General features: G+C 41.4%; 2 protein-coding genes across 3 annotated transcripts in view; one reads left to right on the top strand and one right to left on the bottom strand.

The window, feature by feature from the left end:
• LOC105277004 overlaps window positions 1–14,855 on the top strand; it is a 69,161-nt gene extending 54,306 nt beyond the window's left edge. Inside the window, exons 4-14 of the mRNA XM_011335109.3 lie at window positions 3,161–3,315; window positions 8,482–8,676; window positions 8,886–8,992; window positions 9,199–9,365; window positions 9,565–9,720; window positions 9,894–9,961; window positions 10,312–10,392; window positions 10,504–10,665; window positions 10,914–11,111; window positions 11,229–11,333; window positions 12,150–14,855. Coding sequence (XP_011333411.1) covers window positions 3,161–3,315; window positions 8,482–8,676; window positions 8,886–8,992; window positions 9,199–9,365; window positions 9,565–9,720; window positions 9,894–9,961; window positions 10,312–10,392; window positions 10,504–10,665; window positions 10,914–11,111; window positions 11,229–11,333; window positions 12,150–12,280 — 1,525 coding nt within the window. The 3' untranslated portion in view covers window positions 12,281–14,855. The remainder of the gene's footprint in view (window positions 1–3,160; window positions 3,316–8,481; window positions 8,677–8,885; window positions 8,993–9,198; window positions 9,366–9,564; window positions 9,721–9,893; window positions 9,962–10,311; window positions 10,393–10,503; window positions 10,666–10,913; window positions 11,112–11,228; window positions 11,334–12,149) is intronic.
• LOC105277006 (probable helicase senataxin) lies at window positions 14,763–22,664 on the bottom strand. Of its 2 annotated transcripts, XM_011335111.3 has the most exons (8): window positions 22,227–22,664; window positions 21,509–21,622; window positions 21,050–21,202; window positions 20,752–20,950; window positions 19,590–20,647; window positions 16,111–19,469; window positions 15,615–15,825; window positions 14,763–15,519 (listed from the first exon to the last, which is right to left on the bottom strand). In XM_011335111.3, exons 1-8 carry the CDS (start codon window positions 22,305–22,307, stop codon window positions 15,409–15,411), a joined length of 5,286 nt encoding a protein of 1,761 aa, XP_011333413.1. In that variant the 5' UTR covers window positions 22,308–22,664; the 3' UTR covers window positions 14,763–15,408. The 2 variants fall into 2 exon arrangements, with proteins under 2 accessions (XP_011333413.1, XP_011333412.1); XM_011335110.3 differs by having other exon boundaries at window positions 16,111–20,647; window positions 22,227–22,663.
• Window positions 22,665–23,715: the final 1,051 nt, after the last annotated feature.

Raw genomic sequence — 23,715 nt, 5'->3', positions numbered from 1 at the left:
AACGCGGACTGACGTGCGGATCTGCGTGCGATCTAAATTGCCTTTCGGATTATGCAAATTCCGCAGCGTCGATCGCGTCACGGAACACAAAAGTTAACGACAACCCGTTAATTAATAGCGTTCCCCACGAGCGTACTTGCGGTGAAAGCCGAGCACAGCTTATTATCTCGATAAGTAACCGCTCGACGATCTCGCTAGAATGAACACCGTAAGTAAGTAAAACCACTTTGCAGCAAGAAATCCATAGAGGAGGAAGTGATTTTCCCGTCGCGCTGAATATAAAAATTAAATTTACCCGTGGCGATTACTCATTTTAAACGTATCATTTCAGGAAACACAGTGTTCAGAATCGCGAATCGCGGTTCTCTTTAATTTTTCTCCGAAGCGATCAGAACGCAAATGCGCACTTTCTTTCGCCTCGATCACCCATATTTGGAAGAGATAATTGATCGGACAGCAATTTCGCGCAAAAGTACGTCCCATTCTCTAAACACGGCAATTTTCAAGCGAGTCGCAGGGAGTCGCAGCGATTCACGGGACTATGCTGGGAATGAGAAACTCGAACGAGCGATACTGTTAAAACGGGTATCGCGGCGAGCACACTTGGAAAGTGCTTGCCGTTCGCGTGGTATGGACGAAACCGATCGTGAAACATTCCAGAGCCGTCGAATATATCTGGAGGGTTCGCGCGTGCAAACGCTGGCCGTTTCTCTCGCGGCCGTTTACACGGGCGAGACCCGGGATCCTATATATGGCGAGGACCGGCGACCACGCGACCGACAGACGCGGTAAATGGGCCCACACGCTTATTCCCACAAGTTGCATAATATCGGCTCGATAGGTACTGCCTCGGAGTTACAATTACAGGCGGAGGCACGCGTGACGTCGTGAACTCGCGCGCGCACTCGAGCAATCAGTGCCGAGGGGCACCGCGCTGATTCACGCGGATCCGCATCGTATCGTTGCTCGTGTATATCGCAGAATTGATCGCGATACTTATAACGTCATTACGTTAATTTGTATGTGCACGTTCTTGCACGATGCGCGTAAATACGCGAGAAGCGAATTGCGCCAGAAGACTTATCGAGAAATATAAAATATTCATGCGAGAGAGAGAGAGAGAGAATAATTCGGAGTCCGTGGTATTAATTACGCTCTCGGTATTTATTACATAATGAAAATGAGGACGTGATTATTAATTTACGCGAGGATTTACGCTGAGGGGAATGAAATTCCTGAGCGCGCGCAGCCCTTCGCAGCGCAAATACGCGACTTGGGACGCGCACGTATGTAGTTACCCTAATGGCTCGCAATTATTTAAATAACATCTTTACCGTGACGGCGATTTCGTCGTGCGAACACGCGGCGGGGTGCACACGCACCAGATACTCCCGGACAAATGACTCCTCCGCAATCACTGTCATTTTCGCAATCGTGTGCGAAAGGCGGATAGATAGCGGCCGTGATAGCGCAGCGCGATAGGCGAAGCGCGTCTCCCTTTTGCGCGTACCGGTTCCCATGATCTTGCACAAAACTTACTCGTTTCCGCGGGCCGGATTTTCTCAGACGCTCGCGGCGTGAGCCAACATTATCCGCGAGTTCTCTCTTGTTTCTCGTTTGCCCCCATTTATCTGAATCCGCTCAGAAAAGCCGTCTGAAAAGGTCAATATCAGTCAAGTCAGACTTTGACGCAAGTGTCAGTGGCAGCGTCTTAGAGCGCTCGCTTTAGTCCTCCGGGCACCTTGCCGAGTTCGCGCGAAGCGGATTTACGAGATTTTAATGAATCATCATTTTCCGTACTTTCGATCTTCGATAGAAACGATCTTCGGCGAAATTTCTCCCGCTTCTATTCAGCTCGGTCTCTCGTCGTCGTCGTCGTCGTCGTCGCGTGTCGCTATGCCGGAGTCATTGGCATCGCGCGCGGAAGAAGAGGGATTCCTCCTGCTGTTCTCTCTTCTCCTCGTGCTTGTCATTGTCCACTTCCTGCGCCCGGGGTAAGCCGAGCGTTAATTCACGAGAGATTCACGTCACGAGATGCTAATGCACAAGCTCTAAGCGAGTTATCACGCGCTATTAAACAGTCATTAATGCCCGCTTTAGTGTCAGCGCGTCCGTTTATCACGCGTGCAAATTTGCCGATCTCCAACGATCGCCAATCTCATATGGAAGCACGGATATCACGGATGCAACGCGAGGCGTGATCTTTTTACGGTGACGGGTCGAGGGTCGATCCTCCGTCACCCTCGCCACTCTCTTTGACGTTCTTCGACGCCTCTCGACATTCTCGTGTGTGCGGAAATGGGATAGCTTTCGTTTTCACGGATTCGCGGATGGAGATTGCCGGTTTGCCTGATGCACCGAGGACTGCGAGCCTCCACGAGAGAGATCGTAAAGACGAGATAGCGGGTACTTGAAACCCCAAGACACGTAGCGCAGCGCGCGGATTCCAGCGCGCTAATCAAAAATAAGAGGAAGCGCGGAGACGGCACTGAGGGAGAGGTTTCCTTTATTATTTCTTACCCGCGTGATATTACGACGCGGGCATCGTCGTGCCGATGCTTTATAGTCGGTATTAACCGCGCGGCCGGGATATCGTTCGTGCGATTTACGATACTTTACAGGCCACGGTTAAGTTTTTTCTCTCCGCGCGACCGCGCGCGGCTCGGCCCTTATTAATTTTCCAATTTCCCCTCGGCCGGGATTCGTCCGGCATAAATTCCGCGAGCGATCCTGCGTTCCCGGTTGCGATTATTATTATAGGTGTGCGAGAGCGTGCGACAAGAGTGGGCATGTCGTATTTATACAGGGTGTCTTGTAACTATCGCCGTCTGCCATTAATTCCGCAATTAAGTTCATGTTAATTGCCACTGGTATCTGAAGCAAGCAGTTGATAACGAGAGAAGTACTTGAGAAATTGTGCCTTAACGTGTCGCTTAATTGTGCCGCGGAAGTTAACAGCATGCTGCATCTGAAATCCTGATCTACAATTTAACGAAAGATATTTAGTACTTCAGGTTTCAATTGCAAAAAAATTGTAAAAGAATGATTTGAAATCGAATTTTTTTATTTGATATCAAGGACGCTGTGAAGTATAATATCGCATTATGTAATGTAATATAATTGTGGTTGACCACGTAAGCATAACTTGTGTTACTTGCAGGTATGGCGACAAGGACTGCATACGGTGTTTCCGGTTGCTGCGGAGGTCGCGGAACGTCATCGAGGTGTTCTCCGAACCTCTTAACAAGTGTTACATATACAAGTCAGCCGCCTTGGCCTCCTGCGACACACTGAACTCCAACGCGATCCTGTACCGTAAGTAGAAGCCGGATTTCTCGATAATCGCGATATTTACTCCCGAGACGGAGATCTATGACGTACGTCAGGCTAAATAGGAGGCATACTTATGTTAATTAACACGACCTTACTGGAAACGTTGGGCGATCTATCTCGATGATTGCCTTTTCTCACGGTTAAGCAAGTTAAATAATTGCTAGCGCGAATCAATGCGAGTTTTTATGCCCGAGCACAAACGGTGGTCTTTCTTGCGCGATTATGTAGCTTGTTCCGCTTGCAACTGAAGAAATGACGCAAAACTAGAGCGCACGTGGAAATATGCGTGAACACGTAGGAGATATATTCATTAATGATAATTCGGCTAATGTTAATTAGTTCCAACGCAAATAGCAAACATTCAATATATATATGCAACATAAAAGGAAGTTCATATGGGCGGCAGTCATGGTCTAATGATAGAGTGCCAGACATGTAATCATGGGGAACCGGGAAGGTTCAAGTCCACTTGCTCACAGGAATTTTTCCAAGCTGCGCTTTTTGTATATCGAGTAACTGAGAAGTATGAAAAAGTATGAAAAACTGGGTTCTCTGTATTCCGGAACAAGTGTTAAGCCATTGGTCCACATCACGTACAATCGATAAATCATTGTGTTTATTTATAAAATGTAAAACGTATAAATTTAATAATCTTGGAAAAATGACAATCCCTCGAAGGTAACAACGTAGTCCTTTGCTTATCTTTATGTTTAACAAAAATTGACTATAGATATATTTACTAATAGCATAATAATTAGTGTCAGCGACGATCTATTCGTGAGCTGGTTGCTTTTAAAACCATTTCAAAGCAGATGTGATTTGTATGTGCGCTCTGAATATTAAAAAAAAATGTCTATAATATAGGCATTAGGGCTCCGATAAGTCGGCGGCAGGACGTTGTCGGCTTACGATAGCGCGCGCTGAGGCTGAAAATTGTGTGCGAGTGGCGGAAGCGGACTCGACACGACCGGCGAATCTCATTTATCTCGCGCGATCATCACGGGAGGATGCTTCTGAAAATAATTATCAGCCAGCCAGGCGGAACTGCGGATGGCTTTCAGGCAGTCTACCGTATAAATCTCGCTTAAGTGTCGCGTTTCGCCGAGAATCGATATTCCTCACGCTGTATTGTACCGTAAAATCAAATCGTACATTTTTCAGTGAAAACTTGGACCTTCGTTTAGCTTGAGCAGCAACCGGAAGATCCCATTATAACAATAAAATCGTGCACACGGAGGAGATTTCCATCAGCAGGCATATTTCAATAATTATGTGCAGAATTCGCACATTAGCGCACAGAAACACGCGCGCATCGGCACTCGCGTGCGTCGTTATTACTTCCTTAACGAAGACTTCTGATCAAGGCATCGATTCCTCGGCTTCCGGTACATTATCAGGCGCGTTCACCTGTGGCGGCTCCCAAGGAGGGGTGTACACCTGTCGACGCGATGCGATCGAGACGGTCGGCACGATTCCGCCTGTAAATCTCGGTTTCACGCTTTGATCCGTGTCGCTGCACGCGAGAATCTTCACGGGAACCGAAAACGCAGCTCGGTGGTCCACCGGAAGAACGTAATCGAACGTCCGTGCGTGAAGCGCTTCAGCGAATCTGTCGGCGCCCTGAGAGAATTCAGGGACGACCTGCCGCGCGCAAAAAGCCGAATCAACGCACTGACATCAACGCGCGAAGAGCTCGCATCCGACGAATCGCAGCTTTTTGCGAAAGCGTAATGACGTCAGTGTTAAGTCTCTTCGGTTTGTGAAAAAGATTATTGAGGATTGATCTGGATGAGAAAGGAGAGGATCAAATTCGCGCTTCGGAGAAGAGACTGCATTTCACTATCATTTTTCATATAATGATCTATTATAGATGTATTGGGTTGTTCGGAAAGTAATTTCGTTTTTCACAAAGAGATGTCGTTAGTCGCGTTCCTCGATACTTAACCTTACTCTAAGCGACAAATTCGTTTTATATTTTGACAACTGACATTTCAGACGTCATTTAGTATCTTATTGTGTTGCGATCTGTCAAGTCATTTTTGTTTGGCATCACATCAAACATGGAAAATCAAAGTGAGCATTTTCGTAATATTTTGCTTTTTTACTACCGAAAGGGTAAAAATGCAGTGCAAGCGAGAAAAAAATTGTGTGCCGTGTACGGAGAAGATGTATTGAGTGAACGTCAGTGTCAGAATTGGTTTTCGAAATTTCGTACTGGAAATTTCGATTTGAAAGATGCACCACGTTCAGGTCGGCCAATTAAAGCTGAGGACGAGAAAATAAAGGTTCTGGTGGATCCAAACCGTCGCATAACAACACGCGAAATTGCTGAAAAGTTAAATTTATCGAATTCGACCGTTTACGATCATTTGAAACGCCTTGGATTCGTTTCAAAGCTCGATATTTGGGTTCCACACAATTTAAAGGAAATTGACTTGATTCGACGCATTACCATCTGCGATTCATCGTTGAAACGTTAAGAAAATGAACCATTTTTGAAGCGAATCATAACTGGAGATGAAAAATTGATTGTTTACAACAATGTTAAGCGAAAACGATCATGGTCCAGGCAAGATGAACCTGCTCAATCGACATCCAAGGCAGATATTCATCAAAAGAAGATCATGCTTTCTGTATGGTGGGATTGGAAGGGAATCGTATTTTTCGAGCTACTACCAAGCAACCAGACGATTGATTCGAAAGTGTATTGTCGTCAGCTGGATGAATTGGATGCTGCCATCAAGCAGAAGCGACCAGAATTGGCGAATAGGAAAGGTGTCGTATTCCATCACGACAATGCCAGACCACACACAAGTTTGGTCACTCGCCAGAAGCTTTTACAGCTTGGATGGGATGTGCTACCACACTCACCATACTCTCCTGATCTGGCACCATCCGATTACCATTTGTTCCGGTCTCTACAAAATTCTTTGAACAATGTAAACTTTGATTCAAATGAAGGCGTCAAAAATCACTTGCTTCAATTTTTTGTCAATAAGGAGAAGGACTTCTATGAGCGTAGAATCTTAAAGTTGCCAGAAATATGGCGAAAGGTAGTGGAACAAAATGGCCAATACATCACTGAATAAAATTTATTTAAAATATGGAAAAACCGCCTTTCATTTTTCCTTGAAAAAACGAAATAACTTTCCGAACAACCCAATATTATAGTGTTTGATTTATTTTTATGATAGCAATTTTAATTATTTTGAATTTACGGATATCATTTAAACGCTGATCGCGTTGCTTCTCGCGAATCATAGCTATTGACTATTTTTCGGCAGTTTTCGAGGAAATATCCTTGAAGACATCCAAATGAAGTACAAGAGTATGTTCAAGAAGAGATAACGTAATTCCGTCGAAACCGACCTCTCGCATTCCCGACTATTCTTTGTCGAGTCGTGTTCCATTCCTGTTTCCTCTTTTCTTCTTTTTTTGAGCCGTGGTCCACGCAGCTAGTAGAATCGTCAGGTATTCGTCGGAAGCGTGGGAGTGCCTATTCCCCAAAAGGACCTCGTCTTAATCGTCCTGCCGTGAAATAAGCGAGGGACAATACGACACACGACGGCGGGTCACTAATAAAGAAAGAGTATATCGCGCTGTTTCTTCGCTAAATTGCATCGCCTGCATTCCTAATTCGATGAAGAAATTTCAGTTCCGCAAGTTCATGTTTTTCCATTTATTTCCGTACGTAATTATTTTCGTGCAACGTACAGATGCGTAAATAAATGAAATAAATTTTTCTTATACATAAAAACTGCCAATGTAGAGCAACGCAGCAAAATTTCACATCGAGCACTTTCGCGTGTCCCTTTATTTCGCGTAACTTAAGGGCGACCTGCGCCATTCCGTTGCACTCGTGTTACGTAAAAAGGGTTTATCATCTTGTTCTTATGGTGTGGAACTTCTCAATTTAAAACGGTTTAGATGTTGCGCCACGGCAAGAAACTCGTGCGAGAGTTAACTCAATATCGCTTTTTGCCGGACTTGTTCATTCTTCCGAACTGTTTCGCGAAGCGTAACGGCGCGCGAAGACGAGGGACAGAATCGCGTTTGTTCATTTCGGCTGGTAATACTGTTGCTCGAAATTACAGAGGCAGATCACGAGCGGGGAAAAAGGGCGAAGCGGGCAGTTCGTGGGTCTAGCATACGGGAGAATAAATTTTGTCAGTAAACGAACGACAGAGTTGCCCCCGCGGGTTTGTTTAAACGTGACCGGCTCTGTAATTACGCGAATCATAAATTGCACTTGTTATCCAAATCGCGATACGGCACTGCGTCGGAGGCTTTTACCAGGGGGAGGGCCGATCCCCCTTGATGGCGCACAATAAGTAGGTAAAGACTCAATCACGGCCCACCGCGGGCGGTCGAAGAAAATGACATTTCGGAAAGCGAACTCCATTCCGTCGTTTTATTTCTTACTCGATGAAACGCGTGGTCCTGTGAAAGGGAAGGGGAAGAATGAAATTATGAGTTAATGATACTTGTTCGTGCGGATCTTATTATTCTGATCGCCTTCCAGCGGTCTTGCTTTGACAAGAAAGAGAAGTTCTTTTAAGAGGAACTTGGAGCTGTTCTGAAACGAAGCTATTGGTGCTCGAAAGATTAGACAGATTATTTAAATATTTGTGTAGACGCACAAATATGTCGTGAACTTTATATCTTTTCATCATGTTCTCCGCATTATGCGATCAAACTGATTCGATGAAGAGTGAGAAGCATTGAAGCCTTTAGACGAAAACGCGGTGTTGAGTTTCAGCTACTTCCTGCCAATAGATCTCATTGTGACTGCGATGAAAACCGCGGGGGAGCTATTTCGAAGGGACTTTTGTGAATAAAAATACCTGCGGACTTTATCCTTCGATATCTTGGCCCGATTCGTGAGAATCCGCGATTTTACGTCCAAATGTGTTTCGACAAAGGCCGCTGGAATCTGAAAGGAATTCCAGAATTCCAGGTCTACCGACAACTGTACTTTACGACGCCTCTGAAAAATTCAAGTTACGCCGGAATGTTAATTAATTTCATTTTTTGTTAAATGCGATATGCGCGCCGTTATACTCGAGAAAATACATAAATTTATAAAATCTGCGAAATGTCATACGCGCATAAGATTTAATGTATGAATTTCTTTCATGTTTTCGATAGGAACGAAAGAAATCGGCGGTATGCCTATCCGGAACGAGTACTGCCCGATCGTCGGTCTGTATCACTTCAAGTACAGCATCAACAATGGTTCCGGAACATCGTTGGAATGCAATACGTTCTCCTCCGACTTCAATAATTGTCCGGACGGATCGATCTTACATCTCAACTTCAAACGCTGCAACTTCGAAACGCGCGGTAAGTCTGCTTTCTTATATGCACTATATCTTTGCGATTATTAACATAGATGTAACAAAAAATATAAAAGACAACACATTAATAGCCATATAATAATCATGTAAGATTCGATTACGATCGCAATTTCGGAAATTAGATTTGATCAAGGAACATGACGAGGAATCTGAAAATCTCTCGGAAATATAGAGATATATCAATCTTTGTTTCAGATCTCAAATACAATTGCTTGGGCAGTTGGCCTGGGCCCAACGGTTCTAATTATCTTGCCCTTTGGGACAGCAACGCCGACGATGGCCGGCCGCGGTACAGATGCGGGGTATGTTACGTAACAACTAATTTATCATAAAGCAACAATGCAATATAATAAAGATAAAACATTTTTATATTTAATAATTCAATGTAATCAAAAATATTTGCCTCTACATCATACGCGGCTAATATTTATTGCTAATAATAATGCTAATATTTATTAGATGCATATATGTTAATAGCATCATACATTAAATAAAATATGACTTTTAGTTGTTCCACATTGATAACAAAAAAGGAAAAACCTACATGGCATTCAGCAACGATTCGAGCTGCACGCAGAACTTGGACAATTCGACAAGTGGATACGAGACTCTGATCCTGACCAAAAGCCTGAATCAAAAGAAGGTGCCGGATTACGTGAAGACTCACGTTGCCACGTAAGTAAATCGAATTTTACAGCAATTTAATTGTAGATTATCAACTATATTTTTGTCGTTATTGGATAAAATTATACGTCTCGCAAATAATATTAGTAATGACGTACTTTATTCATAATAATGGAACGTTTATAATGATAGAACATTTACAGTAATGAAAACATTTATAATAACGGAATCGACATGTTTCTAACGTTAGATTCCCAAAGTGGGCGCAAGGGGTGTGGGAGGAGTCCCTAATAGTTAATGGAACGATGACTTTCACCGATCTCAACGGCTACAATAGTTATACCTTCATCACGGTAGAATCGAACGAGGAAACCGGCCGCTACATCGTGTACTCGAGGGACCAATGGTGAGCAATTGGTTTGATTGCCATTTATATCAAATGCGATTCATGTTAGAAAAACAGCCAATTTCAACGTATAAAATTACTGAAATAAGTTTTAATATCTTTGCGCTCTCAAACTTCAACGTTATTATTTATTTAATCCATGGTGAAAAGCGAAACGTTTATTTTAATTTCAGTGAACAGGCCGCGTTTGTCTGCTTAATGATGAGGCAGCGCAGTGAAAATGTACTGGAATTTACGATAGGTAATTATCTTCCGCATCATTCATTCCGTCCATATAAGTACTCATTATAATGCAGCAGCTTCATTATAATTAATTATAATCTTCCGAGAGCTCCGACAGCCAAATAATCCCAAAATTTTAGAGAAAAATTGCTCGTGTCGACAAAAAACGAAGTAGTATAAACTTCGAGAGCAAACGAAAAAATTAATAATAATTTAAAACCCCGTATAAGAATAATTTAAGTTCGAGTAATACGTATCAACTCTGAGAGATATCTTCTGTCACTCCTCATTAATTTGTCCATTTCATGTTCATGTCATTTTTGATGATCCAACTGGTTGCTCAATAATAAAACTAATGCCACTTAACAGGGATGGTCCTGAGCCCAGTTTACCAGAACTATTTGTGCGATGATACCAATCTGGACAAACCGGTGTGGATGACTCAAGCACGTAAGTCGCACTACACGATGCAGCACGTGAATAAGTCACTTGTTCAGCGACTCGTGCATTCTTAATAATGACTGCACGCATATCTTTAACGTACAAATGATTTTCAATTAGGCATCGAACGCGTGGTGGAGTCACCCTGTCCAATTACGGGTCAGTACACGGGAATGATAACGGATCTGTCGGGGATGTGCGCTGAATTGAGCAGCAACTGCGACACCCGGGAGATAATGTATTTCAAAGTGAGCGACTGCGAATCCGGCGAGATGTACGAAGGTAAAAAATTTTGGAAAATTAAAAAAGAAAAAAAGTAATTAAAACTTGTGATAAAAGTACTATCAAAGAAATAATTGCGCGAATTGACGCAGATTGTAAGAGTTTTTCCAAAAAGAAAATTACGGGATTTGTTGATTCGGCTAGTTTTGAGTATATTTTAGTATAAATTTTAATGAACAAATTAGACCAAGAAACATATCGTTTTTTGAAGTGCTTTTAAGTTTGCAGTCTTTGCTCGTTGCTTTCAGAACGAACGTATCTGTGCTTGGGGCAATGGGAGGAGAAAGGCGTGATGTATACCTACACCATGAGAAACGACACTCGCACGAACGAGTGCTTCGTCGGCCTGATCGTGAACGATGAAGAGATATACATCAAGGAAGCCGGCGATCATTGCATACGAAATATAGATCCCAAAACGCAGGGTATGCGTCTCTACAAAAAGGGTGAGTGTATTTAATTCTTATTAGATGATTATTGTGATACATCTGCCTCTTGGATGAAAGAGATCTATATTTCTCTTAATCACGGCGGCTTTTGTAATAAAATAATTGCGGTTTCAGGACAATGTTACGGCGACTCTGCGAGTCCAGCGCCAACTCCGATGAAACCGATCCCACACGATCCAATAATGAGGATCACGACGACTCCATGGTCGAGGATATCAGGTAACGAAATCGCAGAACGTTATCGTTACATTAAATTACATAATATTACATTACAGCGAAAGACTTTTCTTTTCTCTCTCGTACTCAATTCTTCAAATGTTTCCAGAATGAAAAGTATATAATCAGTTAACATATACAGGGTGTTTCCTAAGTAAGTAGACAAACTTAAGAAGGATATTCCTTGGCTTATTTTAAGAAGAAAAGGTCATATAAACATATGTCCTAAACTGCTTTGTTTTCCAAAAAAAGTACATCACTGTTTTCGTTCACTTTTCGGATAGCGTGCTTTTACAGTACGAGTCAACAGCGGTGGGGATGGAGTGGGGATGGTCTCGCGGCGCCGCAAGTGAACACTCGTTTCAGACTGCGCCGCGCGGCCGCCGCGAGACCATCCCCACTCCATCCCCACCGCTGTTGACTCGTACTGCAAAAGCACGCTATCCGGCATCACTGCTATCGCGTTATCTTTGACGCAAACTTTATTAATTCCTATTAAGTTTAGTAATTTTATTAATTATGGTAAATTACACAACGCCGAAATGGCAGATATGCATTTCGTATACGCTCTTGCTAATGGAAACGCTCGTCAAGCAAGACGTATTTACAATGACAGATACTTTTTTTTGGAAAACAAAGCAGTTTAGGACATATGTTTATATGACCTTTTCTTCTTAAAATAAGCCAAGGAATATCCTCCTTAAGTTTGTCTACTTACTTAGGAAACACCCTGTATATTAAAAGTAAAAGTCAATTTAATATTCCAGTTAATTATTATTACGTAATAATTAAATTTTTTATAATTTGTCTGCTCTACAGGACCCACCCAAGTGCCAGGAAACACGGTTTCTTCAGCTCCTTGCAGATCGAGAAGATCCACGAGTCTCGCATTCGTCATGACTGTCCTCGTTGCCTTTTTCGTAGCAGCTTCGTCGTACACGCTCGAATAATGATACCGTTCTTCCGATTTGATAGTAAGCTAGTTAATGAATACTGGTACGTGAATACTTCGATGCACACGTTGCTGCATTTTTGTTATCCTTGTCTGGCGGACAACCGAGACGTAGGTAGACCGGTTATTTATTGCGAAGATCGACTTCGAGAGGGTATTGTAAAAAGTGTAGAAAAATTTGTATACCGTATTTTTTCATCTCGCACGTAACTCCGCGCGCCCACATGCCGTTTTTGCAAAACCGTGCTTTATCGTAAAACTATACAAAATCGAGAGAGTTCGCTGCTTCGTCCCCAGCGAACTGCGAGACGCACAGGGAAACCTTGCAAGAAGGAAAAGAATTTAGTTGCAAATATTTTCATAGTGTTTGATGAGACGCATAAAATGTGTAGGTTTATTATATAATATTACGAATCGTGTCTTTGCCAATGGTACAGCGATTGACCGTTGCTTTCTACAGTGAATTTCATTGCTATTTATTTAAGTAGTTTCAATAGATAGACGCGTTAGATTTCGACAGTCACGTTTATGCACTGCCTTGTAAGATACAGAGGTTTTACTCGAGACTGTCATTAAGAAAATCCAAAGAGCCACTGCCCCACACGCAGATACATATAGCAAGTTTGTTAAGAAACATCATAAAGTAGAAATCCTACATGAAAGTGCAAAAAGATTGTCAGTACTATATATTTTACAATTTTATACCAATAAATTCACTCCACTTCGGCCTAAAAGAGGTGCATTCTAATTGAAGGCGAATTCTAATAATTAAAAGATATTTTAAATTTTTTATAAAAGAATTTGGTATAATATATACGATTTTTAAAAAATTTATAAAAAAACATGTTTTTAATTTAATTTTAGTTTAGAGCAAGATCAAGCCTCTTATCTAAAATCGAATAGTGATATATTCTTTTAGATATATAATAATGCAAGTAAAATACTATCTCTTAAATATTCGTAAAGCAGAAGGCCAGCCATATAATAAAAGGAATATATAAAACGACATATAAAAGAATATATGAATTATACAGTTGCATAAGACTGACGCGAAGCTACCATTTTAATACGGTTCAGTTTCTAGTTTCCCTCTTCCTCCATTAAATGACTCTAATGAGAACATACATTTTTCTAAAATGCATATCTTTGCAAAGAAATACATATCAGTGATATCGAGCCCTGTAAAGGGAGAGACAAACAATTAGAAACTTCATAAAAGTATGTACTAAAAGTAAGTTAAGCGACGTGAGTGAGAGCAGCAAATGAAACTCGCATAAACGTAAATATTGCTATTAAAAAAACGAATCGATATAGAGCGTGATAATGAATTCGAGCGTGGCATAGAAGGCACGCTAGTTTACAAAGCCATAAGTCTCGGGTTTGATTCCCGACAGAACTCAAAACAAATATATACGCTCGATGTATACAAGAGAGAAGAAGTAGGTCAGGGCTCTACAACAAAGACTAAAGAAAAAGACTAAAGAGCCAAAGAAAAAGGGCAGTATAATGATGAACGACAAAAGAAATTGCTAGGAGTTTCAATACGATTTCATCGGTAGTGGCATTTGAACGACGTAAATTAGGATCCTCGATGAATTCTTGTTCTGAAACATATTGAAACAGCTTCAGAATGCTTTTGGACTTGCCCGTTCCAGATGGTCCAGAAGCACAGCTTCACTTCCTTCCTCAACGTGGCCTCTGACTCTGTGAATAGTCTTCAATGTGAATACAGATTAAATTTAACATCACACAGGAGCGCGTGTATAATATTTTCCTACTACGTATAAAAGGTTGATATACTTACATCAAATACTTAGATCTGTGTCACGCGTGCTTCTAGCTTGCTCTCGCATTCACATTATTAAAATGCGGAAAGTGGAGATAGCTGTATATACATGTGTAAACTCGTCGATTATTTATTAGTGTATAGTGTGTCGATATAGTGTAACAAATGTAACGAAATATACATTTACTACTCCTGCCTAATTATGAAACTGTACAGAAAATTATAATTAGTGCTCTAGACTTGATATATCATTAAAAAGTTTGCTTTCGTGTCCTTTATATCATGCGTTTGTCGATATTTAATATTTAATATAGACGCTAGTGAATGATAATTTTACTTTAAATGCTAATCGAAAATGTACAGCTGTATAAAGGAAATAAATAGTGTACGACGTACGCATTGCAAAATTCGGATTGCCCAAGATTTAGGAATAAGTTGCGGAGTAAATGCAGGAATGCTTGCTGTACTCGTGAAGTATAGTTTACGATATAGCTAATGCGCTGCGAAAACATTAATTTTAATTAAAAACTTTGTACGGAATCATTTCTCATTATTTACCTGCATTTATCACAATTACGAAAGCAAACCTGATACAAGTTTACGTAGACGTAAAAATTGTGATGTAAATATATAAGACAATAACTGGCACCTTTGAAAAGGAGTACTTGGAAGTATAATACAGATCTTTAGGATGTAATGACAATGATCACTGTATTTTATTATACTAACAAGAACTTTGTACTTTTACATTCAGTATATGTGAGAAAAATAAACATTTATTATCGTATTTAAGTAGACATCCCAGTTATTTTATGCATGTTGTGTCAGTAAAACATTGATAGAACATTTGATAGAAAGCATCGATCAGTACAGTTCAGTTTAAAATCAAAAGCTACTTTGACTAATAAGATCACACGATTTCCATACAAACTTATATTAATACAAAAGTGTTTACAAACAAGTAACAAATTACAAAAACAGAAGAATGATACATACAGATTAAGCATTTTTCTGCAAAGTATAATGCCGCATTAACAAGAAAACAGAAAGTTTTACAATCTATTACTCATAGTTACTTGTAGTCAGAGGGGAAAAGATACTTGATCTATATATATCATTATGCACATCACTATTCACGAGACACGAATGCGAGACGCTACTTATAAGAAATAATATTTTCGGGAAGAATATGTGTCTTCTTCGAAATAAAGCAATATATTTAAATGCATTTAGACTAGTCTAGATATTTACAAAATGTACAAAAGGTATAAAAAAAGCAGCTGTTCTCGCAACATTATATCTATGATGCTAGATATGAAATATCTCCATTACAGATTGTTCTATTTAACGATACATTGTTTAATGTTAGTAGGTGTTGCATGAGCGTCGATGTTGCACAAGATCCCCCGAGACCGTGCATCAGCTAGTAGCGCATTCCACATTTGATCCCTCTGCAAAACGAAGACTCATCAGTTAACTTCAGCTCAGGAAACGTACCAATAGTAGGTAAAGCAAAAGTCCAACAACAAAATAATCGTTCGCTCACCATGAACGTATTAAAATTCCCGCACAGTATCAAGCTGTGTTTAGCTCTGGTGAGAGCGACGCAGAGTCTCTGCCTATCCGACAGAAATCCGATACCGTGACTTCTGACGCAGGACATTATTATAACATCTCGTTCCTGACCTTGGAAACCATCCACGGTATTAACTTCAAAATTAATTTTCTTCTTCAGGCTTTCCGGCAGAGGAGATATTCTGTAAAAAGAAACAATCTCACAGACATAGTATGAATAGCCTGAGTGTGTTCTCTTGGCAGTGAAGATTAGATAGAAAAGGACAGAAAGCAGGTACCGTATAGCTATCTCTCTCTAAACAAAAGAAGAGTAGAGTGTAACAGAAAGAGAAAGATGGACGTCACCTACTTTCCGGTTCTTTCTACCTGATCTTCAAGTCTCGTGCCTCATGCTCGGTCTTATTATGTCTATGGGTCATCCTAAATGATAGAGATGAGAAATGACTGTTGATTTTTAAGCGACTCACTTCTCCGTAATTTTACTTTGCACAAGGGCCCTCTGCATAGTGTACGGCGTGAGGACACCAATGGAAATGGACGCGTTCTCGCCTAGATTGTCCCACTTGGCGAACGCCAGCATACTAAATATGATATTGGCCACGAATTCCGCCTCGGTGGTGTTAGAAAACTTGTCATTGTTCTGCACGGAATTGTGATTCAGTACTCTGTAGGAATAGAAGGGGAATCGCATTCTCGTTTGCGCGGAGTTTTTCAATTTGCCACCGTAGAAGTACTTATTCGGCCAGTACGAGATCGCGTAATCCATACGGTACTGCGTGTCCAGCATTATTATCGGAGTGTGCGGCTGGGGTGCGAAAACGCTCTGTACTCTCGAAAATACCGACTGGTCCAATCCCAGCTTCTTCGCCTGCTGGCTCAAGATAGTCGCCGGTAGCTGATTCGGGTCGCCGACTAGGACCAACGTGTTCACACCCAGCATCAGCGGTATCAAGGTCTCCGCCTCGCAACTCTGCGTCGCCTCGTCAACGATACAAACGGATATCCTGTTACCGTAACTACCGAAGACCGATTCCATCTGATTGGTGTAACATGACGACAGCGTGCAGGTGATCACGTCGGCACCCTTGAGGATCATGTCCTCCACCATGCGCAGGATCTTGGCGCGAAATTTCGACTCGAGCCCCTCCCACGTTTTACCATCCATAAGCTGCCGAATCTTACATTTCATCGATATCTTTTCCATTTCTATCTTCTTCATCTCATTTATCCTGTAAGAACTCGCGAACGTGTTTTCAAAGGAATTTATTCGCGCTTCCAGTTCCCTCATATCACTCTCGTTGGTCTGACTAGCTGTGTACATTATGTATCGCTTCGCCAGTTCCGTGACGGAGATACTTTTAGCCGTTGGATGCATGGACTCCGGTCGACCGATGCGCACCATTTTGAATCTTCTCCCTTTGAGAGCAGACCTAACAGCCAAAAGTCTCAATACGATCTCGTCAGTAGCGGCATTGGACGGCGCGCAAACCAGGATCTTGAATGCTTTCTCCTGCTGGCCGCCGTACAGTATCCGGGGCACTAGATTCACGATGACTTTGGACTTGCCCGTTCCCGGTGGTCCCTGAATGAAGCACAGCTTCGCTTCCTTCCTCAACACGGTTTCTGACACTCTGTATACTGCCTCTAATTGTTTCGGGTTGAGATTATTCTCAGTGATTTTCGAGGCAGTCAATGTGTCACACATCGGCGGTAATTGATAATCCGCGATTCTCGGATTCAGAATTAAATTCAGTAGAGGCGATTGAGGAAGGTACTGCAACGCCTGCACCATTCTGATGCTTGCACGCAGATAAGTAACTGTACGGACCCTGTGCACCCTGTTTACAGCAATATCATGCTCAAGTAATCGCATCAGTAAAGTGTATCTTATCACGGCATACGGTCTCTGGACGTAGGGGATTAGATCTTTGTTGTAATGCGTGAAATCCGTGATGACAGTCTCATGCATATTGACGACGTACGCGAACACCCTGTGAAAGCTTTGCCTGCCGCTTCCGTTCTTGGCGTATTGAAACGACACGAGATCTCCGAAAATCGGATGCGTCTGCTTTTTGAAGTCTTCTTTCTCGACTAGCACCTCGATCGTCAGAGTGGTCAGGAACAGATTGGTCGACGGTACCGGGGTATGCGTGATAGAGTTCTCAACTATGGAACACACCGCGGTGGTGCGTTGCATGTTCTTCTCAACATCGTCAAAATCTTTGCTCATGGTACCCCAGATCTCGAGCAAGAGAAGAGGCATCGCGACCATGTAGTACTCCTGGTAGGAGCCGTAGCACTGCTTCATAGGCTGGAGCTCGCGGTCCGACACGATTGGCGGCAGACACTTCAAGTAGCGTTGCTCCTCGAGCCACACGGGATTCCACAAGAAAATACGCGACAGGAACTCTTCCAGCTTCGGGCGTTGCCAATGCACGCTCGTCGTCGGCGGTGTCCTCGCTAATTTATTCGTGGGTATAGGCGCGTCTTTGCCCACCAATTTCTTCATGTGATTCTTCGCTTCGACCTCATAGTATTGGATGTCCACGTTATCGGAGAAACGAACCGTCTTCTTTTGCTTGCTCGATTCCCTCGTCTTCGTTCGATCACGCACGAGTTTCGATTTGTCCGCGCTTTTCCTGTTCGGCGAGAAGTTCTCCTTCTGCACTAAAATGGACGCGCGCTCGGTAGACTTGCTCCGTGATTCGGGCGTCTTTGCGCCGCAATCGCTCGCGGTTTCGTGCTTCTTCTTTCCCCTGCTACTGCTAGATCTCTTTTCTCTGTTTGTTTTATGCTCCTGTTTATTATTATTCTCCTTAGTGACTTCAATAGTGCTCGCGGTATTATCCAAATGTAAGGATTGCTCTAACGACGCGGCGATATTGCTGACTGTTTTGTTGGAATAATTCTTCTGCTGATGCAATTCCTGTGCATTCGTGTCAGACGCTGCGCGCTTCTCCAGCGTCTCAGCTTTCTTCGTTGATCGCTTCTCGGATTGATTGTCACTTGATTTTGACGGTAGATTTTCTGCAGATTTATCCGGAAGCGGTTTAGACGTAGCAACTTTTCCCTCAGAGATGAGAAAGTCGCCCCGATTTTTCAACGATACTTTAGCTCTCGGCTTAGCAATCACACGTTTCACGACTTTGTTGTTTTCAGCGGCCAGCTTCTTCTTCTCCTCGGCGATCTCTTTCAGTTTCGCCTTTCTCTTCTCGATTATCATTTTTTTCTCCTCCTTTGAAATGAACGATGTCCCAGGTTTCACCTCGCTCGTTGAGGGAGCGTCAGCCGCTGATTTCTGTGCGTCTTTACGACGCTTACGTTTACCGTAGAAACTCTCATTCAGTTGATCCTTCAACGTTTGTAATGCCTTCTTTTTTGTTGGCGATGATTTTTTTGACTGTGGTTTCTCTTCCGTTCGTTTTTGCTTCTCTTTACTATCGTTAACCCGACTAGTATTCCTCCTCCTCACAGGCAAACTTAGCGGCTCTATTACCGGAATCAACCTTTTTGATGTTGTAACGAAGCACCTTGTAACAGACTTCGGTTTCGCATTCTCTATAGACACATAATGTTCTTCTATTAGATTATTATCCAGTTCTTTTGTTATGTCAGATTCTTTTATTAAATCATTAACGTGTTTCACTTCTTTCAATAAGGGCTCTGGTTCTTTCGTTAAATTTTCGGTTTCTTTTATATTATCAGATTCCTTCACTGCATTACGAGGTTCTATCGTTAGATTATCTGGTTTCTTTTGATTGCCCAATTCCATGTGTTTCGCGTCTGTTTTCTGTTGACTCGCACTATCGGTCTTTCCCAAACTAAGTTTCTTAGAAGGATCGATATTGCTTACGTCCATCGGTTCCATAATATTCGCTGCTGGAGAATCGGCGTTTTTAGTACCCTTGCACCTAGCATCGTCTTTCTCGGTCTTTCCCAAACTAATTTTCTTAGAAGGATCGATATTGCTTACGTCCATCGGTTCCATAATATTCGCTGCTGGAGAATCGGCGCTTTTAGTATCCTTGCACCTAGCATCGTCCTTCTCGCTCGCGGGTGACGCGACAGATGTCTGTTTAGTATCAATCTCTTTGAGAGCGTATAGTTCATCAGACTGCAATATACTCGAGATTTCGTTGTTCCAGATTTCCAAATCAATCTCGTCCTTCACAACCACTGGTTTATTCTCTATCTCTGGTTTATTGTCCTCGTTGAGCAGCTGGCTCCTAGATAACCGTTCTAGCCATGGATTATCCTCATCTTCGTCGTCCGTCAAAATGATCACCTCATCGTCTACACTCAACAGGCCAATTTTCTCGTTGTTCTGCTCGTCCGTACACTCTTGCTTGATCTCAATCCTCTTTTCCGCATCATTTTCGTATCCGATGTCGAACAACTGAGAATACGGGAACACGCTGTCCTCGTCGTCGCTCAAATCGACGACGTCGATCTCCGAGAATCGCGTCCTTGCCTCCTGCTTCACCTTCCTCAGCTTGAACGGCGTCCCATCGGGAATCGTTTTGCTCGTGCTGGGTTCCGCATGCGCTCCTTCTTCATCCGTTATTTGCAGCTCGTCCTCGAGCTTAATCATCTGATCATTGATGCATATAATGTCAGGACTTTTTGCTAAATTAACATCATTATTGACACTACTTGATGCCTTCTCCGTGATATTTATCTTGTTCACATTTCCGTCACTGTCATTATTTTCGTTATCATTCACGTCAAAATCCATTATCTCTTCCTTGCAATTCTTTGGCACTTCCGGGCAACACTGATACGTAGCAGAGTTCGGCTTATAATTGCTGTTTACGTTTCCTATCGGATTGTTGCGGCCCTCGTTGAACCCTGCCTTCGTTCTGTTTACTAACGACGTATGAATTATTTCAATGTCGTCGTCTACATCCATATCTACAGACTTTACTTCTGTCGAATTCATTACATTGTTATTATTGTTCTTACTACTGTGTGAGCCTCGATTATTTTCATCAGCAGGATTCGTCCCTACAACAGAGATTAGATTAATTCAAAATCAGATTTTAATACAGTCAATCCTGAGCCAGCTTTAGCTTCGCTCGTTCGTTTTGTTAAAAGGAACAAAGAATTACCTCTTGTATGATTAACTCTACAATTATCAGAATTGTCCTCGTACTTGGGCATTTTGCATGGCACAGGCATATCACAGTCCATTGAGCTAGAACTACACCTCTGCCTAGAACTATCCTCTGAACTAGACGGCCTCTTCAGCACATCATTATTTAAAAGTGTCTTTGCTAAAATGCTGTTTTCCGCTTCTTCATCAAGAGGCTTTAGAGAAGAGAAAAATTATACAGTGTAATGTAAGGTGAGGAACGTTGAATTTTTATTTGCTGTAAGTGACAAACTAGTGCTGTAAAAATGTGTAACCTTAATAATGTTAACTTTATACACATATAACGAATTATCGTTGTTTCCTATTGTAAGGTCGGCACAACCAATTCCAACGAGGTCATTCTCACACAGTCTGATCATCTGAAGAGATCGCTGTAGGCTGCCATTAATGTAAATGCCATTTGAACTCTGGTCAACGAGAAACAAGAATTATTATTTGCTTACTTATGAGAAAAGAGTCACGACTATTCTTCAACAATTTCAACGAATTCTGGATACGTTATAGAACAACTAAAAATAACAGACACGTTTTTTTATGCATACTTTCTCGCAAGTCTTGTGGCTGCAACAACTCCTCAAAGACAATTCGGTATTCAGATTTCCAAGGAATATCTCCTATTTTTAGCTGTTCTATAATATATCCGGAGCTCATAAAAATCAGTGAGGTGTCCTTTTTTTCTTAATGGATTAATATAATTACAGAATATAACATACCTGTAGATCCGAGACATACAAGCCATCATTGCTATGGAAAAAAATGCAATGTTTACGAGACACGACCATACTTAGGCATATGATATGATTTTCCTTGCCTCTACCACAAGTATACTGAAAAAAAGAGAAAAAAAATAGAACATTATAATAGATAAAACACAATAGTTAAAAAACATTACATTTATAGCTATACAAAAACATAAGACAATATTTCGAATTATATTTCTTAGACCAAGATTATGCTATTATTTCAGATAATTATTTTTCTATTATCCTAGAACAATATATATTCCTAGATAAGATTATTGCAACTCTAGTAAGCACTGTGCATTCATATGAATCCATTCATTATGTAAACAAAAAACTTGAACAATCAAAAAAGCATTCCATGCTTCTACAAATCGAATGCTGCTCCTTTTTGTCCCTCAAAAATGTTAAAACACCGTTCCTACCGCTTATCGATATAAATGTGACGATACTCCACACAAACCACACGTGAAAAAAATATTAATTAATACATAACAATTTTGTATGTGAGTGTGCGAGAGAATTATAATTTTTGACACCGTTTCTGACGAAATATTGATGCTTTCGTTATAATGAGTGACGAGGAGAACGTCGCACAATGATGATGAGTAACAAACACCGGAAGCATGCTGCCTTTAACAATACTCTCGAATCACAAGCAAATTATTCGAACAAAATAAATGATACTTACAGACCGGCCGCGTTTGGTGAGAATAAATTTCTCCGGGTTACTCGTCCCCTCCCTGTACACACGCTCCAGCACGAAATTCATTTTTCCAGGACTTTTCGTACGAACTCACTTTTACGCAGTATTCACGACGTTCTTAACCTCAGAAATACATAAACACCAAACATATTTCGCGCGCGTACAGCGCTATCGCTCGCCGGTACCCGCGCTCCAAGAGCTGAGAGCGTAATAAAATGTCGAAACTTCAATCTATAAACCGTGCACTACCGAGTTGCTCATCAGTGGTGGGGGACTACTGCCGATTAGGGGGTTAAGGGACAAGGGCAGCACGTGAAATATGAAGATAATAAACAAACTAAACCTTTAAGGGTGATAGGCCGGTATTCATATGTCGGATGTTATATTTAAGACCGTTAATCTGCAGATGCCGTACGGATCATTTCATTGGCTATGGAGTATCTGAAGATACACTTAAGCCACCTCAAATATAAAATCCGTAGTCGTTCTACAGCGGCCGCCGGCCGGTATGCCACCACGCCAGCTAGCGGCCAGAAAAAGAGTCACGTTGAATAAAAATTGAAGAATCACCAGATTCAAACTTTTCGTGATATAAAAAAACACGAGTTCGAAAGTGCGTGCTATTATATTTTTCTCCCGGCGTTACTCTGTGTACGCAGCAACTATTACTCATCTTTGCTCAAAGGTTTTCTTTATTATTCATACTTATCATTCCTTTTCTCGGCCTTATCGCTGTTCGCGATGCAATATATAAACATAACAGATAAGTGTCGAATAGATAGTCGAGCAGCAAGAGGAAATACAAAACCGGTTATTGTTTTTGTATTCCTCTCACTCGCCATTCGAGTTGCGGCATCAAAATTAATGACGACGGAGAGTCGCCTCTCGAATGCGAAGGGTTAAACTAATTGAATATGATACCCAGCAAACACAGTCATATTAACAGTGATATTGCTATAATATAACAGAATGTAACACGCAATATAACATGTTCGTTACATGTAATGTATATGTTAGTTGTAATTTCCCACTCATACGAAGTTGCAGTAATATAACAATAATATAACGTGTTACTAAAATGTTACTTAAATGTTACATAAATGAAATATAATTATTCTTTCTTCCTCTTTCTACAACTACAGGTTTGTGTTTAATTTATTTTCCTAAACGTTATGCAGAAGTTAGTACTTTGCTCTTATTTATTATTCGTTCAAAAATGTACCACTTCATTGTAAAAATAAACTTATAATACAAGTTGTACCGTGCCGTGATCACCGTTCTTATATATATTTTGTATCATATTTTGCATACGAGAAACGGAAGCCATCTAGCGGACGACTCGACATCTGTATGTTAAAAATGGTATATAACATGGACATAATATGCAAATATTACAGTTATATAACATCGCATATTTAAGTTATATTACTGTTATATTATTATAACCAATATATAAGAGAGCAATATAACAGTT

Source organism: Ooceraea biroi, chromosome 3, assembly GCF_003672135.1.
Source record: "Ooceraea biroi isolate clonal line C1 chromosome 3, Obir_v5.4, whole genome shotgun sequence".
Lineage (NCBI taxonomy): Eukaryota > Metazoa > Arthropoda > Insecta > Hymenoptera > Formicidae > Ooceraea > Ooceraea biroi.
Note: the sequence above shows the minus strand (reverse complement) of the source record. Positions and strands in the feature narration are given on the sequence as shown.